At 32.5% G+C, this 19918-nt stretch overlaps 3 protein-coding genes across 3 annotated transcripts; all 3 read left to right on the forward strand.

The window, feature by feature from the left end:
* The first annotated feature begins 1914 nt into the window (after window positions 1–1914).
* LOC108451046 (receptor-like protein 35) lies at window positions 1915–4351 on the forward strand. The gene is made up of 5 exons (XM_017748782.1): window positions 1915–2005; window positions 2282–2349; window positions 2728–2938; window positions 3306–4033; window positions 4178–4351. Exons 1-5 carry the CDS (start codon window positions 1915–1917, stop codon window positions 4349–4351), a joined length of 1272 nt encoding a protein of 423 aa, XP_017604271.1.
* Window positions 4348–5370, forward strand: LOC108451047 (receptor-like protein 9DC3). The gene has a single exon (XM_017748783.1). The coding sequence runs from the start codon at window positions 4348–4350 to the stop codon at window positions 5368–5370; it is 1023 nt and encodes a 340-aa protein (XP_017604272.1).
* Window positions 5371–11777: 6407 nt separating this feature from the next.
* On the forward strand, window positions 11778–14792 carry LOC108451048 (receptor-like protein 53). The gene has a single exon (XM_017748784.1). The coding sequence runs from the start codon at window positions 11778–11780 to the stop codon at window positions 14790–14792; it is 3015 nt and encodes a 1004-aa protein (XP_017604273.1).
* Window positions 14793–19918: the final 5126 nt, after the last annotated feature.

Genomic DNA, 19918 nt, shown 5'->3' on the forward strand with positions numbered 1-19918 from the left:
ATATTTAAATATTATATTACATGCATTTTTTCGTATATACATTTTAATATTGTATTTTCATCGTGCATATATTTGAATACCATGTTATCTTTTTACATATTATATCATGTATATATATATATTTTTTATATACGCTATGTACATACATCTTTCAATATTTATTATTATGTATATACTTTAACATTACTAGTTATCTATATTTTATCACTTCATGTATAGTTCAAATAATATATATAGTGTATTTCTAACATTATTACTACTTATATATATATATATATATATATATATGTGTGTGTGTTTTGACGTACATGTTCTTAATATCATTTTATGTGTGTATATTCATTGTTTTCTCGTATTTGATACTATTATTACATTTAATCTCGCATGCACCGTTATTATATTTTTTAATATTATTGTCATATTCGTTATTTGCTTCAATATATTTCCGGCTCTCTTATTTATTTTTATTCCATATCAGTTTGCTTTGCATTACCTCGAAAATCATATCCTTGTTTTCTAATTAATTTCAATAATCAAGGCAATGTACCGATTTAACATTAAGTTATCGAATTTCATCGCTATGTTGGATGGAATTTGTCGGCTCGTGTTAAAACGGTATATCCTTCTAAAAAAATCAAAAAAATTGAAAATTCTTGTGTTTTAACCGGATCATGGCTAAATGTTACATTGAACTCGTATTTTTGAAAATCAAGATAACACGTGTTTATAATATACCAATTTTGGGTGTCGCGAGGGTGCTAATACCTTCCTCGCGCGTAACCAACTCCCGAACCTTAATTTTTTTCTGGACTTTCACGTAGACCTAAACTTGGCCTTCTTTTTGTTTTAAAAAAAAGAGAAATCTAATAGGTGTCCGATTACACCTAGGAAAAAGGATCGATGGCGACTCCCTTCTTATTTTAAAATCAAACTTCCATTTTCAAATTTTCAATAAATCGCCACAATTAGCGACCGAAGCTAAATTTTACGTCGCTACAATAATGATGACAATATTAATAATCAAATTGCAAAAAGAAGATAAATAAAGTGACTTAAAATAAAATAAAAATGTAGATAGGAAGTGCATAATAATAAAAGAGTAAATATAACATGAAGATATAATAATAATAATAAAAGAAATAATAAAACTACAAACACCAAGAAAACGTTAAAATTAAAAATATAAAAATAATAAAATACACAATTTAAAAAATGAATAATCTATTTTTAATGTAAAAGATGCGAAATAATAATGATAAATAGATAAATAAAAGTAAATAAGTGAAATAAAAATGAGAGTTGAAACTAAGTGACCAAGGATTAATTTGCAATTTGGGCAACATTTTAAGACGAATCTTAAAAATAAAGAAAGGATAGGGCCAATCGAAAGATTAAAGTAAAACACGCGCAAAGATACAGGGACTAAATGAGAAATATTCCCGTGTACACAAAACGACACCATTCCAATGTCCAATTTTCAGATGGTTAGAGGACCAAATTGAAACAAGATTTAAGAAAAATAAAAGAAACAGGTAAGGGCCAGATCGCAGTATGTCACAAAAGCAGAGGGGCCCCGCATGCAAATAGCCCATTCACCGTAGAAACACGCGGACCTTGATGGTTCGGGTTGGGTCACACCGCGGGTCATCGAAACGACGTTGTTTTAGGGTCAGAGGGCCAAAACGGCGATGTTTCCAGACCCTATTTGAACAAAAAATTTCCCAAAAATTCATTCCATTCCCCTGCTTCAAACAAAAAACAAAAAGGGGCTCTCTTCTCCCCAAAGATTCCGGCCAATCGGGCCACTGTCTGCCTTCCCTACCGCTGCCGTGGCCGGTGGACGGTGTCGTGGAGAATGGGCTTTTTAGCCCCACTTTGAAGCGCCTTTGAAAGCCAAGCTACCAAAGCCCGAATATGTCGAACAGAGGAGGCTCTCAACCCCCCTTTTCGGGTCTGATATGGGCAACAGAGAAGAATCCTCCGACGGCGCGACCGCGAGGTTCAGGTGAGCCTCATCCTCTTTTTAGTTTTTTGTTTAAACCGATTTGAAAAAAAGAAAGAAATATAATAAACAGAAAAATAAAAATAAAAAGAACCAAGAAACACCTTTTAAATTTCAGTTTTTCTTTTTGATTAATCTCTGTGTCGTGTAGAACATTACATTGATGGATATGGCTTTTATATCCATTTCAATACAATATTTCTATGTTTTTTGCTACTGCTCTCTGTGTTGTCTGCTGCTATTTCTGCATTTGTTATTCTTTTTTTCCTTCTTTTGAAGGTTTTGACGAGAGCGATGGGACGAGGCCAGAGGTTGCTGTGCTGAGGCAACAGAGGCGCCAGTGGGTGGTCAGGCGTTGAACGCACTGACACCACGTGGGGAGCGGCACGGCGCAAAGGGAGAAGACCCTAGGGTTTCTGAAAGTTTTTTTAAGTTATGGGCTAGGGTTTGGGTTAGTTTTTGGACCATAGAGTATTCAGGCCTTGTCAATGGACTTGTAATTAGACCATTTAATTAGTTTTTATTTGGTTTATTTGTTATTTAGTGGGCCCGGGCAAAAATGGGCTTTTACATTCAGCTCTTCATTACTATCCCTTTCTTTGTCTCTTCCTCAAACACATTTATGTCGTCCCGAACAGAGTTCTGCATTGCTGCAATTCAAGAGCAACCTTTCCCTTTCCATTAGTACTTGTTAAAGAGAATTTCACATTGTTTCTGCTCATAAGACGGATTCTTGGGATGAAGGTACTGACTGTTGCAAATGGAAGGGTGTGGTGTGTGATAACAAGAAAGGCAATATGATCGGCCTTGATCTCAGTTGTAGTGGACTAATTGGTTCTCTCCAATCAAACAGTTCCCTCTTCTCACTTCAAAACCTTCGATGGCTCAACCTTGCCGTAAATGATTTCGGCAACTCTGAAATCCCATCTGAGTTTGGTAAGTTAAGGAGTCTAACTTATCTCAATCTCTCTGACACTAGACTCACTGGTCTTGTCCCACCTGAAACCTCTCTTTTGTCAGAACTAGTTTCGCTTGATCTGGGTCTGAATTATTTTTTTGTTTAGGAACCATGATTTTAACATGCTTGTCCATAACCTTACAAAACTAGAAAATATGGTCCTTGACTATATGAATTTGTCTCTGGTTGTACCTTATTCTTTCCTTAACTTGACTATCTCATTGAAACATCTAAGTCTTTCTAACTGTGGTTTGCAAGTAAATTTCCCAACCCAACTTTTCCATCTTCCATACCTTCAAAACATCATTCTAAGTAGTAATCCAGCTCTCATTGGTTATCTACCAGAAACAAATTGGAGCAGTCCCCTTAGTTTGTTGGATGTATCAGGGACAAGGTTTTCAAAAGGGTTACCCGGCTCAATTGATAATCTTAAACACTTGAAAAAACTTAACCTTGATAGTTGTGTTTTTACGCGGTCAATCCCTTCATCCCTCGGAAATCTCACAAAAATCACCTTCTTGGATATCTCAGGCAACATGTTCCAAGGGCAAATTCCTGATGTTTTTGGGAATTTAAACGATCTAAGTTTTATGGGTTTTTCCTCTAACAATTTCAATGGTCTCTTCCCATCATTAGCATTTAACCTCACCAGCCTTACTTTCATGGACTTCTCTTCCAATTTCCTTCGGGGTACCCTTCCCAACAACATAAGTGGACTTTCGTATCTACGAGAACTCCACTTATATGCAAACTTGCTTAGTGGTAGAGTACCAGGTTGGTTGTTTAGTCTACAATCTTTGGAGTATCTAGACCTCCACTCTAACAAACTTAATGGTCCCATTGACCCAATCCAAGAGGCCAATCTAGTCCAACTTGTCGATCTATCGAAGAATGAAATACAGGGAACAATTCCAAGTTCTTTCATTGACCTCATGAACCTTACTATTCTTGACCTTTCATCTAATAACTTGAGTGTCAATATCAAGTCATGCATGCTTGTGAAGCTTAAGAATCTAAGGTCGCTTGATCTTTCATTTAACAACTTACTATCATTAACTAGTAGTAGTAATGATGTAAATTCTACCCTACCAATGATAATTGAGTTCCGTTTCTCTTCTTGCAACATGCAACCTTTCCCAAGCTTCTTGAATGCATCCAAGTCCTTTCAACTTTTAGATCTTTATAATAACCAAATTCATGGTTCTATTACAAAATAGGAAGCCGAAGGATGGGAGGGCTTGGCCATTTTGAACCTTTCTATGAACTTCATGACTACAGTAGATCAAATTCCAGGGAAGAGACTATGTTCTGGACCTTCACTCCAATTCACTTCAAGGACCACTTCCAACTCCACCAAAGGCATTGGAGTATTTCTTAATCTCAAACAATGAGTTCTCCAACCAAGATTTGCAATTTGAGTTTTCTTTCTGTACTTGACTTCTCTAAGAGCAAGTTGGGCGGAACTATTCCAGATTGTTTTGGGACTTATAGCGACCAGCTTTCAGTGGTTCTTTTGAGAACACTTAATCTCAATGGTAACCAACTTGAAGGATCAATTCCACAGTCATTAACGAACTGCCACAGTTTGGAAGTTTTAGATTTGGGCAACAACAACATAAATGATACATTTCCTTATTGGTTAGGTACGCTTCCAAATCTGCAAGTTCTTGTCCTTCGATCTAATAGATTCCATGGTGACATACAAAATTTCAATGGAACATTTTCCTTCAGCAGCCTTCAAATGATTAATCTCTCTCGAAATGAGTTCACTGGTCACATCCTACTTGAGCTATTTGAAAATTTAAAATCAATGAAAGATATTCCGGTAGACAAAAGTGGTCCAATGTACATGGGAGGAGGTCATTATCAAGACTCTGTAATTATAACAATGAAAGGGTTGGATTTCAAACTTGAAAGAATTTTAACTTCTTTCACAGTTATTGATTTTTCAAGCAACCATCCTAAACAAGTTGGAGAACTTAACTCACTCATAGTGCTCAACTTCTCGCACAATAGCTTAGCAGGTAATATTCCACCATCACTAGGAAAAATGACAGCACTTGAATCATTGGATCTCTTGTCAAACAAGCTTCAAGGAAGAATCCCAGTGCAGTTAACTGACTTGACAAATCTTGGAGCATTGAATCTTTCTCATAACAATCTTGAGGGGCAGATACCGTTAGCTAATCATTTCGATACTTTCTCAAACGATTCGTTCGATGGCAACTCCGGACTATGTGGATTTCCATTGTCAAAGAAATGTGGCAACAATCAGGAACTAGAATCACCTCCATCAACAGTTGCGGACGAATCTGAAACAACACTTGTTTGGAAAATTGCAGCAATGGGTTATGGAAGTGGACTAATGCTTGGATTGAGTATGGGATACATAGTTTTCACAACTGGGTGACCCCGTTGGCTAGTGAAGATGATCAAGCGAAACCCACAAAAGAGAAGAAGATCCATCGAAATGGAAGGAGAAAGAATTAGCAGTGGATGATATAGGATTTGTTTCCAGCATCTTTTCCATAATATTTTCTGTGTACTCTTGTTATAAGCAAAGTTTCATGCATGATTTTCAATAAAAGTTTAAACACGTCTTGTTTCTCCACAGTACCATAAAATTGGGATTTTAATTATTACAGGAAACAGAATTATTCATTCCAAAGCCATAGCTCTCAATTATACCATGGGGAAGTGGAAATTTTGTTGGGAGAAAAAAAAATTTTAACTTTTAATAATTTATATTTTGTAATTTTAAAGGAATAAATTAAATTTTATAATTTTAGAAAGGCTAAAGTATAATTTTACTTTTATTAATTTAACATTTTAAAATTTTCTAAAGGGCATAAATAGTAATTTTTCATTTTAGGGCGGGCCGAGGCCCCTGCCAGCCCCTTAGATTCCCCTCTGAATTATAGTAATATAAAATTTCACTATTTTTCTTTCGAAGGATCAATTTTGTTGGGGATCGATCCAATTAAGTAACGAACAAGTAAAAATAGTGCAATGAGCACACAACTTTAACATGGAAAAACCCCTCCAAAAAAGGATAAGAAATTACGGGCAAAAAATAATTTTACTATAATGGCAAAAGAACGAATAGTAAAAAAGATGAAGACAAAAACTAAACCCGAAACCCGAAAATAAAGAACCCTCAAAATTTAAACACAAAATTCTCCATAAGTTCTAATCTTTTTTAATATGTGTGTTTTCTAAAATTGTAAAAGAGACTATTTGTAGGCTAAATTAGTTAGTGAAATAAATTATGTTAATAAATGCTAAGTAAATATTAAATCTTCTAAAAAATATATTTTTTTTTAACTTCATTTGCAAATAATCTTTTATTTAATAAGAATTTGGATCACACAACTCTAACAAATTCTTTTAACTGGAATTGAATTTCCAATCACTTTGTTAAGGGATGAGGTGAACAACTATAACATCACATTTTATGGTTAAAACAAAATAAATTTAAATAAAATTTGAAGATATATTTAGTCAATATCATATAAACCAAAACCTGAATAACCTTGATAAATACAATCTATAATAAAAATTGCTAGTTTCAAACAAACCCAACCCATTTTTATATTAATAAAGTAGTGGTTGTAGCATTTATTTTTATTTATACAATAATTATTAATTAATATCTCATAAGGATGGATTATGATTACGACATGGATACCAATTACCATAGACACAAAATAAAGTTTGAATGGAATGACGCATTTACATGAAAATTCAACCATAAATTTACTTAGTATCATATAAACCAAATGTTGAAGAACCAAAATACATTATATTATTTGAGCAAAACATACAAGACGAAATAGGACCAAAATCAAACTCCAATCTACTTCTGTTTGTCATATTAATTTTTTTAAATCCAATCAAATGATGGTTCCAAACGGGTGGAATTTGATCTAAATAATTTTATTTTTATGCAATGTTTTTGGAATTAGATTGATGTGTAACACCCTTTTCCTAGGATGAACTTGTAGCTTACAAGCAAAGGATGTCATATTTGAACACTAACACTATTTAACACGAAAATTAATTTTAAATTTTTGTTTTAAACATAATTAGACTCATTTGTAGCTAATCAATTTTAAAACTTTGTTTTAAACATAATTAGACTCATTCTAGTATTCAATTTAATCCATATTTCATATTATGTAAAATTATTATTTTGCCCTTAACATTTTAATTTTTTTACAATTTAATCCCTAAGCTTATAACTTAAAATCTAACCATTTTAATCTCAACGCATGTTAACCAAATATGCAAGGGACCTTGAAACAACCCATGTTTATCATCATTTCACAATAAAATCCTAGAATTTATACCTTTAAAAAATTAATCCCTAACTTCAAAATTTAACAAAAATTACTTAACAAAACTTGTTTATTTTTCAAAAAAGATTCATAATATACCATTTAAAATCAAGACCCATTCAAGAACATTCATGTCATAACCCTCAAAAATGATCCCCGGGCTGGCTAAATTAAGCTAAAACGAACTCAAAAACATAAAAGATCATTAAAAACGAAACTTGAATGCATACCATGCAAGAAGAAATAAGCTTGGCTGAATTCTCCCCCTCCTTTAATGGATAAAATCGGTTTAGGGTACTGAATGGGGACGATGACATGATTTTGTTTTATTTCGTTTAAGCTTAATTTATCCAATTACCATTTAACCTTTAAAAACCTTAATAATTTCATCAAAACCATGTCCATAAACATTCACTATCACCTCAATTGGTATATTTACCATTCAAGTTCTTCATTTTAATGTTTCATAGCCATTTGACCCTTTTAACTAATAGAACTCTACTTTTACACTTTTTACGATTTAGTTCTTTTTACTTAATCAATCATGCAAACATCAAAATTTCTTAATAAAATTTTAATAAAACCTTACTATAATCTCATATACATTAAAATAGTAATAAAATAATAATTTACTCATCGAATTTGTGGTCTCGAAACCACTATTCTAATTTCACTAAAAACGAGTTGTTACAGCTCTATACTCTAATATTTGCTTTTCTTGTTGCAAAATCCAAACAACCCTCAACCAAACTTGATAAAAGACCCAATTGAATAGTACTAATGCTAATTGGGCGTACTATATCTTGGTAGTGACTCACGTTCAAATCCAATTGAGTAGTACTAATGCTATTCGGGTGTATTATATCCTACAACTTCCTAATATACTTGACAGGCTCTTAGTGCTCAAACAAAACTCTAGGGCTCACTCCTTCATAGGCGTGCACTTTCTTGGGTAAAATCTTTCTTCTCTTGAAACATCTTGCTGCTAATTCCTTAGATATCATCAACGGGTAGATACTTTAACGTTAGTATGCACCGATACTCTAACCTGCCATCAGGCTAACAGGGTGGAAGATTATGTTACGGTAGCACACCCAACCATTTCCCTACCTACCTTACTTATCAAATCGGATCCATCGATTTTTGGGCTATGACATGCATTTCGTGCTACGAAAATCAAAGAAAATTTTCATATTATTTTTGAGTTAATAAATCTCGAAAAACACTACGTTTTAAGGAGAGAATTCAAGTTGTTTTTGTTTATGGAGATAAGGAATTTCTTTGAGATGGTTTTTAAAGCCCATTTAGCTTTTCCTTTTTCGACCCAATAACAAAATAAAGGTAGATTTATCTTTATGGAAAAAATATATATATTTTTGGGCTTAACCCACAAATTGGTACATAAACTATACTCGTTCTCTCATATTGGTATCTAAACTTTTCTTTTAGTCACAAGTGATACTAAACTATTTTTTTTTCTCTCAAGTTGTGTATCTTCGTTAGTCAAACTGTTAACTCTATTTTAAAATAGGCTTAACCCACAAATTGGTACCTAAAATTTTTTGGTCACAAGTGGTCCCTAAACTACTTTTTCTGAGATAGTATCTATGCTTGTTCAATTGTTAGCTAAACTATTAAATCTATTTTAAAAAATAACAATTAAAATTGACACGGGTTAAAAAAAGGCAAAAAGTATTATTTTCTCTAATATATATGTTCTTTTTCTTTTTATTTTCTTTCTTTGGAACTAGACAAATGATTGAACCAGTCAAACCAGAAATTCTTGATTTTATCAGTTTGTCAGGTTTGATAAAAGAAATTATTAAAAAATTCAAAAAATTAAATTATTTAAAAATTAAATAAAAAAACCGGTTCAATTGGTTGTTTAGCTTGCTTCAATTGGCCTATATCAGTTCGCAAGTTAATTGGTCCACTCCTATATTGAGACCAATACGCCGATCGATTCTTGGTCTAGTTCTAAAAATATTAATTTGATCGATGAAATAATTGTTTCAATCTGGTCAAGTAGAGAAAGCAGGCGATAAAGTTTGAAAATAGAATTAATCGTCAGTGTCTCCACCTCGAGAGGGTAAATTTCGATCATTGCTAGTATTGCTAGACATTATAAAGGAAGAACAAAAATAGAAAAAAATAAAGAAAGATAAATAATGTAAAACAAAAATAAAAGAAAATAATTTTTTAAAAGTTTATATGATGTGGCGGTTTAATATTGGTTGGATTTTTTTAACGAATATAACATTTTGGTGTAAATTGGGTAACATAAGATTAGTTTAGGTACCACTAGTGACAAAAAAAAGTTTAGGTACCAACTGGGGGAAAAAGGTATAGTTTAAGTACTAATTTATGGGTTAAGCACTTTTTAAAATAGATTTAATGGTTTGACTAACAGATGTACCAACTTGGGAAAAAAGTAATTTAGGTACCACTTATGATTAAAAAAAAGTTTAGTTATCAATATGGAAGAAATGATATAGTTTAAGTGCCAATTTATGATATATATATATATATATATGATTGAAATAAAGCATATATTTTTTTACAAAAGGCTAGTTAAAATAATTTAGACTTAATCTATATTTGCAGTGTCTTGCCTAGTTATCTAGAAGAAAATTCTTACTATACAAATAAATATTTCAACTCAATCTATCCTAACTCCAGGATAATTATAGCCTCGCTGAAGTACACTTAGCATGATCTCTCTCCCACTCACCTTACTTAAAGGTAGAAAATAAATAACACAAAAGTGAAAAGACAAAGCACCAAATCCTCTCTTAAATGAAAAAAATAATACAATGACTCAATAATCCTACAAGTAAACTGATAATTTATAGGCTTACAAGGCTTCGGTATTAAATAAGAAATAAATGGGATAAATATCATATTTACTTGTTTATTTTCATCATGTCAATTGTCGAACGAGATAATCTTTTATTAAAATGATCCTCAATTATCTTTAATTGAATTGTTCAATCTTATAAGTCATGCCCTTTTTTATATGATTATCATGATTCATTGGAGAAGGTTTGATTAGGATTGTTTCTATGCGTGTTTAAGTTAAATTGTCTTATACAACTAATAATCTTTTCGCTTTTTACTTGCTTGAACAAGACCTAAGTGTAGCAAATAACTCTAATGTAATTTTAGTAGTCTAAATAAAGTAGATTGTAAACGTTGCATGTGATTTTATGCTTTTAATATTTAATTAATTTTTAAATATTGTATTTTAATTTTTGTAATTAATATAAAATAATATTTATTATTTGAATATAATTAAAATATATTAACTTATCAATTCAAATATTATAATACTTTTTTGAATAATAATTAAAGCATTTTTAACATATTTAACATACAATATAGTTTTACTTTATGCAATTAATGCAAAGTAACAAAATTCAAAATAATATTTGATTAACATAATTAACCTAATATATTAATTAAGTGATGATTAATACGAAAATAATTCTATTCAAGTAATAATTATAATTTCCATCAATAAAATTAACACATTTTTTTCCTTTACATGAAATTTTTAGTTTAAATGATATATCACAACTTTCCTCCTATATTTTATGCTTAGAGTTCTATTTAAATAATAGTTCTATTTTTAAATAAGTAAAATATTTTAACTAATAATTGTAAATTAAATTTTATTATTTTTAAATATATATAATAATGATCACAGCTTGAATTAAATTATAATTATTTTTAAATATTAATTATCACAACTTCTATTTTACTTCTAATTTTTTTATTTTAAAATGTGAGTTTATTAATATGTTCAAAAATAAAAATATTCTCATAAATTTCAATTTTTCTAAACTTGTAGAAGGAAAGAGATGTACCAACATTTAAACACCACAAAACCATATTGCAAGGCACATTACAGAAGATGGTCAACGACTTAATTTGAATTTAATTATTGATTCATATAAATCAAGTTAACAAAGTAAAATCCAACAAAAATTTAAATTGCAACAATGGTAACTGTTTCATCTATTTCAACATTAGGCCTAGTTGTTTGGTTAGAATATAAGTCGTGGCAAAATAATAATGCATTTATAATAAATAAGTATAAAACTCTGACTTAATTTTTGTCAATAACAATGTCGTGCAAGTAAAAGACAGACAACTATTGTCAAGAAATGCATTAATTTTATTCTTCTTACCTTTGACCACTGCTTTTGATGCCATTTATACTAAATTAACTTATTTTAAGGAAACCTTAAGAGTGATAATGCCAAATGGAGTCAATACAACGTTGGGTTGCTGTAAATAAGTATAGATGTCCGGCCATTGCTGATGTGTCCAAGCAAGATAGAAACAAAGAAAAGGGTACTCAATGAGTTGACCAAAGGCATAAATTGGTAGTGGAAATGTTTCCATTTGAAACTTCTATAAGCAACTCTACGACCAAATTCTTTGTTCATCTTTTTTCTATTGGGTTCATAAGAGAAAGATGGTATATTTAATCCTATGCTTCCTTTTGGGCTTCTTCAACTCTTCATTGCTATCCCCTTCTTTGTCTGTTTCTTCAACACATTTATGTCGTCCCGAACAGAGTTCTGCATTGCTGAATTTCAAGAGCAACCTTTGCATTTCCAGATCCATTTATAAAACTCATTGTTTAGGAGAAGTTCACATTCCTTCTCACAAGACGGATTCTTGGGATGAAGGTACTAATTGTTGCAAATGGGAAGGTGTGATGTGTGATAACAAGAAAGGCAATGTGATCGGCCTTGATCTCAGTTGTAGTGGACTAATTGGTTCCCTCCAATCAAATAGTTCCCTCTTCTCACTTCAAAACCTTCGATGGCTCAACCTTGCCGGTAATGATCTCGGCATCTCTGAAATCCCATCTGAGTTTGGGAAGTTGAGGAGTCTAACTTATCTCAATCTCTCTGGCGCTGGATTCACTGGTTTTGTCCCACCTGAAATCTATCTTTTGTCAGATCTAGTTTCGCTTGACCTCAGTCTGAATTATGGTTTGTTTTTTAGGAACCATGATTTTAACATGCTTGTCCATAACCTTACAAAATTAGAAAATATTGTCCTCCGCGGTATGAGTTTGTCTTTGGTTGTACCTTATTCTTTCCTTAACTTGACCGTCTCATTGAAGCATCTAAGTCTTTCTTACTGTGATTTGCAAGGAAATTTCCCAACCCAAGTTTTCCATCTTCCATATCTTGAAAACATCATTTTAAAAAGTAATCCAAATCTCACTGGTTATCTACCAGAAACAAATTGGAGCAGTCCCCTTAGTTTGTTGGATGTTTCACGGACAAGGTTTCCAAAAGGGTTACCCCGCTCAGTTGGTAATCTTAAACACTTGAAAGCACTTAGCCTTTCTAGTTGTGTTTTTATGGGGTCAATCCCTTCAACACTTGGAAACCTCACAAAACTCACCTTCTTGGATATCTCAGACAACATGTTCCAAGGGCAAATTCCAGATGTTTTTGTGAACTTAAACGATCTAAGTTCCATGGATTTTTCCTCTAACAATTTCAGTGGTGTCTTCCCATCATCAGCATTTAATCTCACCAGCCTTACTTTCATGGACTTCTCTTTCAATTTCCTTCAGGGTACCCTTCCCAACAACATAAGTGGACTTTCGTATCTACGAAAACTCTACTTATATGCAAACTTGCTTAGTGGTAGAGTACCAGGTTGGTTGTTTAGTCTACCATCTTTGGAGTATCTAGACCTCCACTCTAACAAACTTAATGGTCCCATTGACCCCATCCAAGAGCCTAATCTTGTCCAACAAGTCGATTTATCAAAGAATGAAATACAGGGAACAGTTCCAAGTTCTTTCTTTGACCTCATCAACCTTACTTTTCTTGACCTTTCATCTAATAACTTGAGTGACAATATCAAGTCATGCATGCTTGCCAAGCTTAGGAATCTAACGGTGCTTGATCTTTCATTTAACAACTTACTATCAGTAACTAGGTGTAGTGATGATGTCAATTCTACCCTACCCATGATAGATCAGTTCTATTTCTCTTCTTGCAACATGCAACGTTTCCCAAGCTTCTTGAATGCATCCAAGTCCTTGCGAGATTTAGATATTTCTGATAACCAAATTCATGGTTCTATTACGAAATGGGAAGCCGAAGGATGGGAGAACTTGGTCACTTTAAGACTTTCTATGAACTTCATGACTGGCGTAGAGCAAGTTCCGGGGAAGAATCTATTGACTCTCGACCTTGGTTCCAATTCACTTCAAGGACCACTTCCAGCTCTGCCACGAACATTGCTTTATTTGTTAATCTCAGACAATGAGCTGGTCGGAGAAATCCCTTCAAAGATTTGTAATTTGTCTATTCTTGCTGTACTCGACTTGTCCAAGAACAAGTTGGGTGGAATTATTCCAGACTGTCCTGGGAATTTTAGTGACCTTCTCCAAGTTGTGAATTTGAATATGAATTACTTTATTGGAAAAATCCCAAGATGGCTTCAAAGTGATTCGTTGAGAAGTCTTAACCTCAATGGCAACCAACTTGAAGGATCTATTCCACAATCATTGGCGAACTGCAACCGTTTGGAAGTTTTAGATTTAGGCAACAACAAATTGGAGGACACATTTCCATATTGGTTAGGTACACTTCCGGAGCTGCAAGTTCTTGTCATTAGATCTAATAGATTCCATGGTGACATTCGGAATTTCAATGACACATATTCCTTCAGGAGTTTGCGAATGATTGATCTCTCTCGAAATGAGTTTACTGGTCACTTGCCACTTGAACTCTTTGAAAATTTCAAAGCAATAAGAGATATTCAAGAAAACAAAACTGGTGGTCCAGAGTACATTGGTGGAGATTATTATCAAGACTCAGTAACTGTAACAATGAAAGGGTCGGATTTTGAACTTGTGAGAATTTTAACTGTTTTCACAGTCATTGATTTTTCAAGCAACCATTTCAAGGGGCCGATTCCTAAAGCAATTGGAGAACTTAACTCACTCATAGTGCTTAACTTCTCACACAACAGCTTAACAGGTAATATCCCACCATCATTTGGAAAATTGGCAGCACTTGAATCATTGGATCTCTCATCAAACAAGCTTCAAGGAAGAATTCCAATACAATTAACCAACTTGACATTTCTGGGAGCATTGAATATTTCTCATAACAATCTTGAAGGGCCTATACCGTTAGCTAATCACTTCGATACTTTCTCAAATGATTCCTTCGCCGGCAACTCCGGGCTATGTGGATTCCCACTGTCAAAGACATGTGGCAACGACCAGGAACCAAAGTCACCTCCACCAACAGTTGCTGATGAATCTGAAATAGCACTTACTTGGAAAATTGCAGCAATGGGTTATGGAAGTGGACTAGTGATAGGATTGAGCATGGGATACATTGTTTTCACAACTGGGAGACCTCGTTGGCTAGTGAAAATGATCAAGCGAAACCAAGAAAAAAGAATGAGGAGGAGGATCCATCGAAATGGAAGGAGGAAGAATTAGCAATGGATCCACAATATTTTGTGTGTATTTTAGTTATAACCAAAGTTTCATGCATGATTTTCAATAATAAAAAAATTAGACATGTCATGTTTCTCCACAGTAATATAAAATTGGATTATTTTAATTATTACAGGAAATATATATTCATTCTGAAGCCATAGAATCTCGATTACAAATAAAATTGAATTATTTTAATTATTATTTCGAAGAAAATGTTGAATGTATTGAAAAGAAGCCATTAGTAGCCTTTGTTTTTATTTTAAGTTTTTTGATGGATTTTATAAATTTCTTGCTAATTAAAAGATTTTGGAAAGAAAAATTGAAACCAAATCGATTGAAATTGAAGGATAAGAAACTGAATCCCTTAGTAGCATTTGTACACCCGTTTCTTTTTTTCAATTTTAATTGATAAAAAAAAAAGCATTCGACCCTTTTTATATAATTTGAATTACTTGTTTTTAATTTTTTAATTAAAATTAAATTGAATTAGAGATTATATTAAAAATGATGAATGTATAATATTAGTGTCACTACAAACAATTTGTTATATACCAAGCTGTCGCTAAAAACAAAAATAAAAGTCTAAAAGTTCTACGTTGACGGTAAAATGGGGTATTGCGACAAAAAGTAACCGCAAAATTAAATGTCAGTATAGTCTTTTAGTGACAACAAATGTGACTGTCGAAATTCGCACAAAGGCTTATATCGACAGTTTAGGGGCTGCTAATGTATCAGCAATCAATATAGATACCAAACATATAGCATTGTTCTGGGACATCGATAAAGGTTAAGAAGTGAAATTACAATTATATCCCTTAACACCCTTCAGTAGAGTGCTTTATTCTTGCATTGGTAGGAAGCAAATTTCCAGTTATATCCTTAAACATATAGCAACAGTTTGGACTGTTGCTCTAGATCCAATTACTACTGTTTTAATTTCATTTAATAATGTTATTTTCCATTATAAGAATGAATGATTTTAATAAATTTATAACTTATATCAAGATAATGTATTCAAAATACAAATATATGTGGTCCAAACATACAACTAAACCAAATACATAATTCAAATATGGACCAAATACATAATCATATTCTAATCACAGCCTACATATGTTCTTATGGAACATCAGTATATATCTCAAAAATTGAAAAGTTTTAAAAGAAATTACGTAGTGAAATTAGTATAAAACTATAGCGTATACCTTAAAAATAAACTTGGGAGTTGATAAGCAAAAACTGTTTGTCTTGCTAATTAGGGGTGAGCAAAATTCTATTTAATTCGAAAAATCATAAAAGAGTTCGAATTTCAAATTATTTGAATCTAGTTAATTGAATCAATGTGAATTTTTTTCAAATTTCGAGTTCAAGGCGAGTTGAGTTTTTGAATTTAAATAACTCGAATAAACAAAATACCAACCTATATTATTTTAAATTTTAAATTTGTTATAAAATAATAATGTAAAGAACACAAGAATAATAAATGAGAATAAAGAGAGATTTCTATTGCATTTCTCTTCTTTTGCATCATCATTACAAGTAGCATACTCCTATATATATAGGGAGATTGGACTCCTCATTTTTTAATACATAAATAGAAAAGCTGTTACAATAAGATAAATTGTGAAGAGTTAAGGAAGATGAAAGGTGAAAGGTTGATTATAATGAACATCCACTTGATAGCATTCATAACACTCTCCCTTGAATGTTCATTGTATAAATGATATGCTTCATTAAAAATCTTACTAGGAAAAATCCTATGAGACAAAAACCTACTGAAGAAAAAAAATAGTACATAATCCTTTAATATAGAGTATGTCACAACCTTAAAAGAAAAATGTAGTGTGAATTTATTCCCCCTCATGTAAGCATCACTTAAGATATTTGTAACGGTGCAATCCAACGCTGAAAATTAACTTCTCAAATGTAGCTGTAGAGAGTGACTAATCGAATTCTCAATTATTCTTTGCATTGGATGAGGGGTGTTACAACAGTGCATATTTTTCTCCCCTTATTTGAACATTATTTTATAACTCAATATTGAGTCATTCAATATTATTTATCAATAATAAATTATCAACATATACAATAAATTTTGCTGATGCGTATCAATATAGCAATAAAATTCAATTGCATTCTCATGCTTTAAATGTTGCCAACAACTTTATAAAGCATGATGTATTGTATCATCCACTATTACCAATACAATGAGTGCATTGTGCACATAAAGAAATAATACTTCAGGACCATTGTTTTATAACATTATTGTTTGACCATTTGTATTCCTTTTATATATCTCCAATCTACATGAAAAATTAGCTTGATTAATTTTGATTATATAAACACTATTGGATACTCAACAGTAATTGTTTATAGTATCATTGTATAACAATTTGTCCTTATTGAACACTCGATCTTCATGTCGAGACAAATTTTCATTTTTAGATAAACTTTCATTATAAAGTTTATCTATCGAATAATTATATCTCTTGGAAATTCTTCAAGAACTCCAATGATTTTTGATACATTAATATCAACAATGATGATAATAATCTGTATGCATAAATACATTGTTAGGATTTGACCCGATTAAGCAGGGGACAAGTAAAATAGCGGAATAAATTGAGAAATTGAACATACAAATTTAACGTGGAAAAACCCCTCCAAAGAGGATAAAAAACCACGGGCAAAAATAATTTTACTATAATGGCAAAAGAACGAAGAGTACAAAAAATGGAGATAAAAATTAAACCTCGAAAACCCGAAAACAAAGAACCCACAAAACGTAAACACAAAATTCTCTAAATGTGTTATGAGTTCTAATCTCTAATAGGAGTTTTTTCTAAGGTTGTAAAAGAGCCTATTTATAGGCTAAATTCATAGATCAAATAATAATAAAATAATCTAAACTAACCAGTGTTTGATTGAAACAAGTAAACAGAGTTTAACTGAAAGATTATTTTTCAAATTTGACTGAAAATAGGAGTCATATTTAACAAATCTCCACCTTGACTCATATTTCCACAATGCCATCTTTACCGAAGCCCGTTAGGAGCCTATCTTGAACTATGCAGGGAATTAACTGAGTCGAATTTGTGCTTCGAAACTGGAAGACTTCTAGCTTTCGACTTATACACTACCAAATCATAACTAACCCGGGTCTGATTTTCACGAACACAATGCCCTAACTTTTCAAAACCTGCATCCAAAAGAGAAACTCTCTTCAACGAAATAGTCATACCTTTTTCCCTCCTATGACCAAGTTGCCTCCGCTCCAAACAAGTTGACTTCAACTCCGTAACGGACGAGGGATGTCCGATTTCACCGGTCACTGTATAACTTTCCAGAATATAAAGACCGCCGGTACTTTTACCTTTTAACAAAACGAAAGCTCCACGAGATACTTTAATGCCGCTCGACTCGATGTTGATTTTACATCCTTTCAAGTCTAAAATACTTAAGGAGATGAGATTCTTTCGTAAATCAGGTGCATACCTAACATCTGAGAGTGTCCTAATCGTCCCATCGTGTATTTTAATTTTAACGGTACCAATACCAATTACCTTACTAGATGAATCGTTTCCCATGCGCACAACTCCACCTTCAATCGAACTATATGTGGAGAACCATTCTCTATTGGGACACATGTGGAAAGAACATCCTGAATCTAGGATCCACTCGGACGTGAGCTTGGTGTTATCGCTTGTTGACACTAACAAGAAATCATCACCATTTTTATCGGCCAAATTAGCACCAGCTACATCTTCCTCGTTATTCTTAGCAGTTTTTTAATTTCACAGATCTATTTTGACGTGACCTAACTTTTTACAATAGCGACACCTTTTATCTCGTTTCTTTGATGCTACCAAAACGGAAGCTTGCCTATCTGTCTTGCTATCCAAATGAAGCTCATTGTCGAGTTTGTCTCTACTCAACAAATGACCCTTCACATCTTCAAACGAGAATTTGTCTCTGCCATAAATCAGGGTCTCCCTAAAAGACTTGTATGAAGGGGGTAAAGAGTACAATAATAGCATAGCCTGATCTTCATCGTCAATATGAACCTCAACATTCTTTAAATCATTTAAAAGAGTAATAAATTGACTAATGTGATCTCTAATAAGCTCACCTTCGTTCATGCGAAACGTAAATAGACGTTGTTTCAACGCTAAACGATTAGCCAGAGACGTACTCGCATAAAGAGTTTCTAACCTTTTCCACAAAGCGGATGAGGTCTTTTCCATCAATACCTCCTGCAATACCGTATTCGCGAGGAACAACAGGATTGCAGACAAAGCCTTTTCATCAAGCTATTCCCATTCTGTTTTATTTAGATTCTCAGGTTTTTTCCCAGTAACAACCTTTTTCAAACCGGATTGAACTAGAATTGCCATCATCCAAACTTGCCACAGATTGAAATTTGTCTCACCATCGAACTTCTCAATTTCAAACATTGTTGTTGCCATCTCTGAACGGGCTGATCTATGAAAATTGAACTAGCTCTGATACCACTTGTTAGGATTTGACCCGATTAAGCAGCGAACAAGTAAAATAGCAAAATAGCAAAATAAATTGAGAAATTGAACACACAAATTTAACGTGGAAAAACCCCTCCAAAGAGGATAAAAAACCATGAGCAAAGATAATTTTACTATAATGGCAAAAGAACGAAGAGTACAAAAGATAGAGATAAAAACTAAACCCCAAAAACCCGAAAACAGAGAACCCACAAAACGTAAACACAAAATTCTCTAAATGTGTTATGAGTTCTAATCTCTAATGGGAGTTTTTTCTAAGGTTGTAAAAGAGCCTATTTATAGGCTAAATTCATAGATCAAATAATAATAAAATAATCTAAACTAATCAGTGTTTGATTGAAACAAGTAAACAGAGTTTAACTGAAAGATTATTTTTCAAATTTGACTAAAAATAGGAGTCATATTTAACATACATTAATTAATAAAAACTCCTGAACAAAATCATATTTACATTTAATGGTTTTCTCATGAAACTCGAGTTTTATGCTTCAGAAATCAATATTATCAAATAGGTTATATTAGCTTAATACAAATTCACTAGGCGTAAATAAATAACTTTATTTGGTGTTTGCATCCGCCACAAATTAA

The sequence above is a fragment of the Gossypium arboreum genome, chromosome 5 (genome assembly GCF_025698485.1).
Source record: "Gossypium arboreum isolate Shixiya-1 chromosome 5, ASM2569848v2, whole genome shotgun sequence".
Lineage (NCBI taxonomy): Eukaryota > Viridiplantae > Streptophyta > Magnoliopsida > Malvales > Malvaceae > Gossypium > Gossypium arboreum.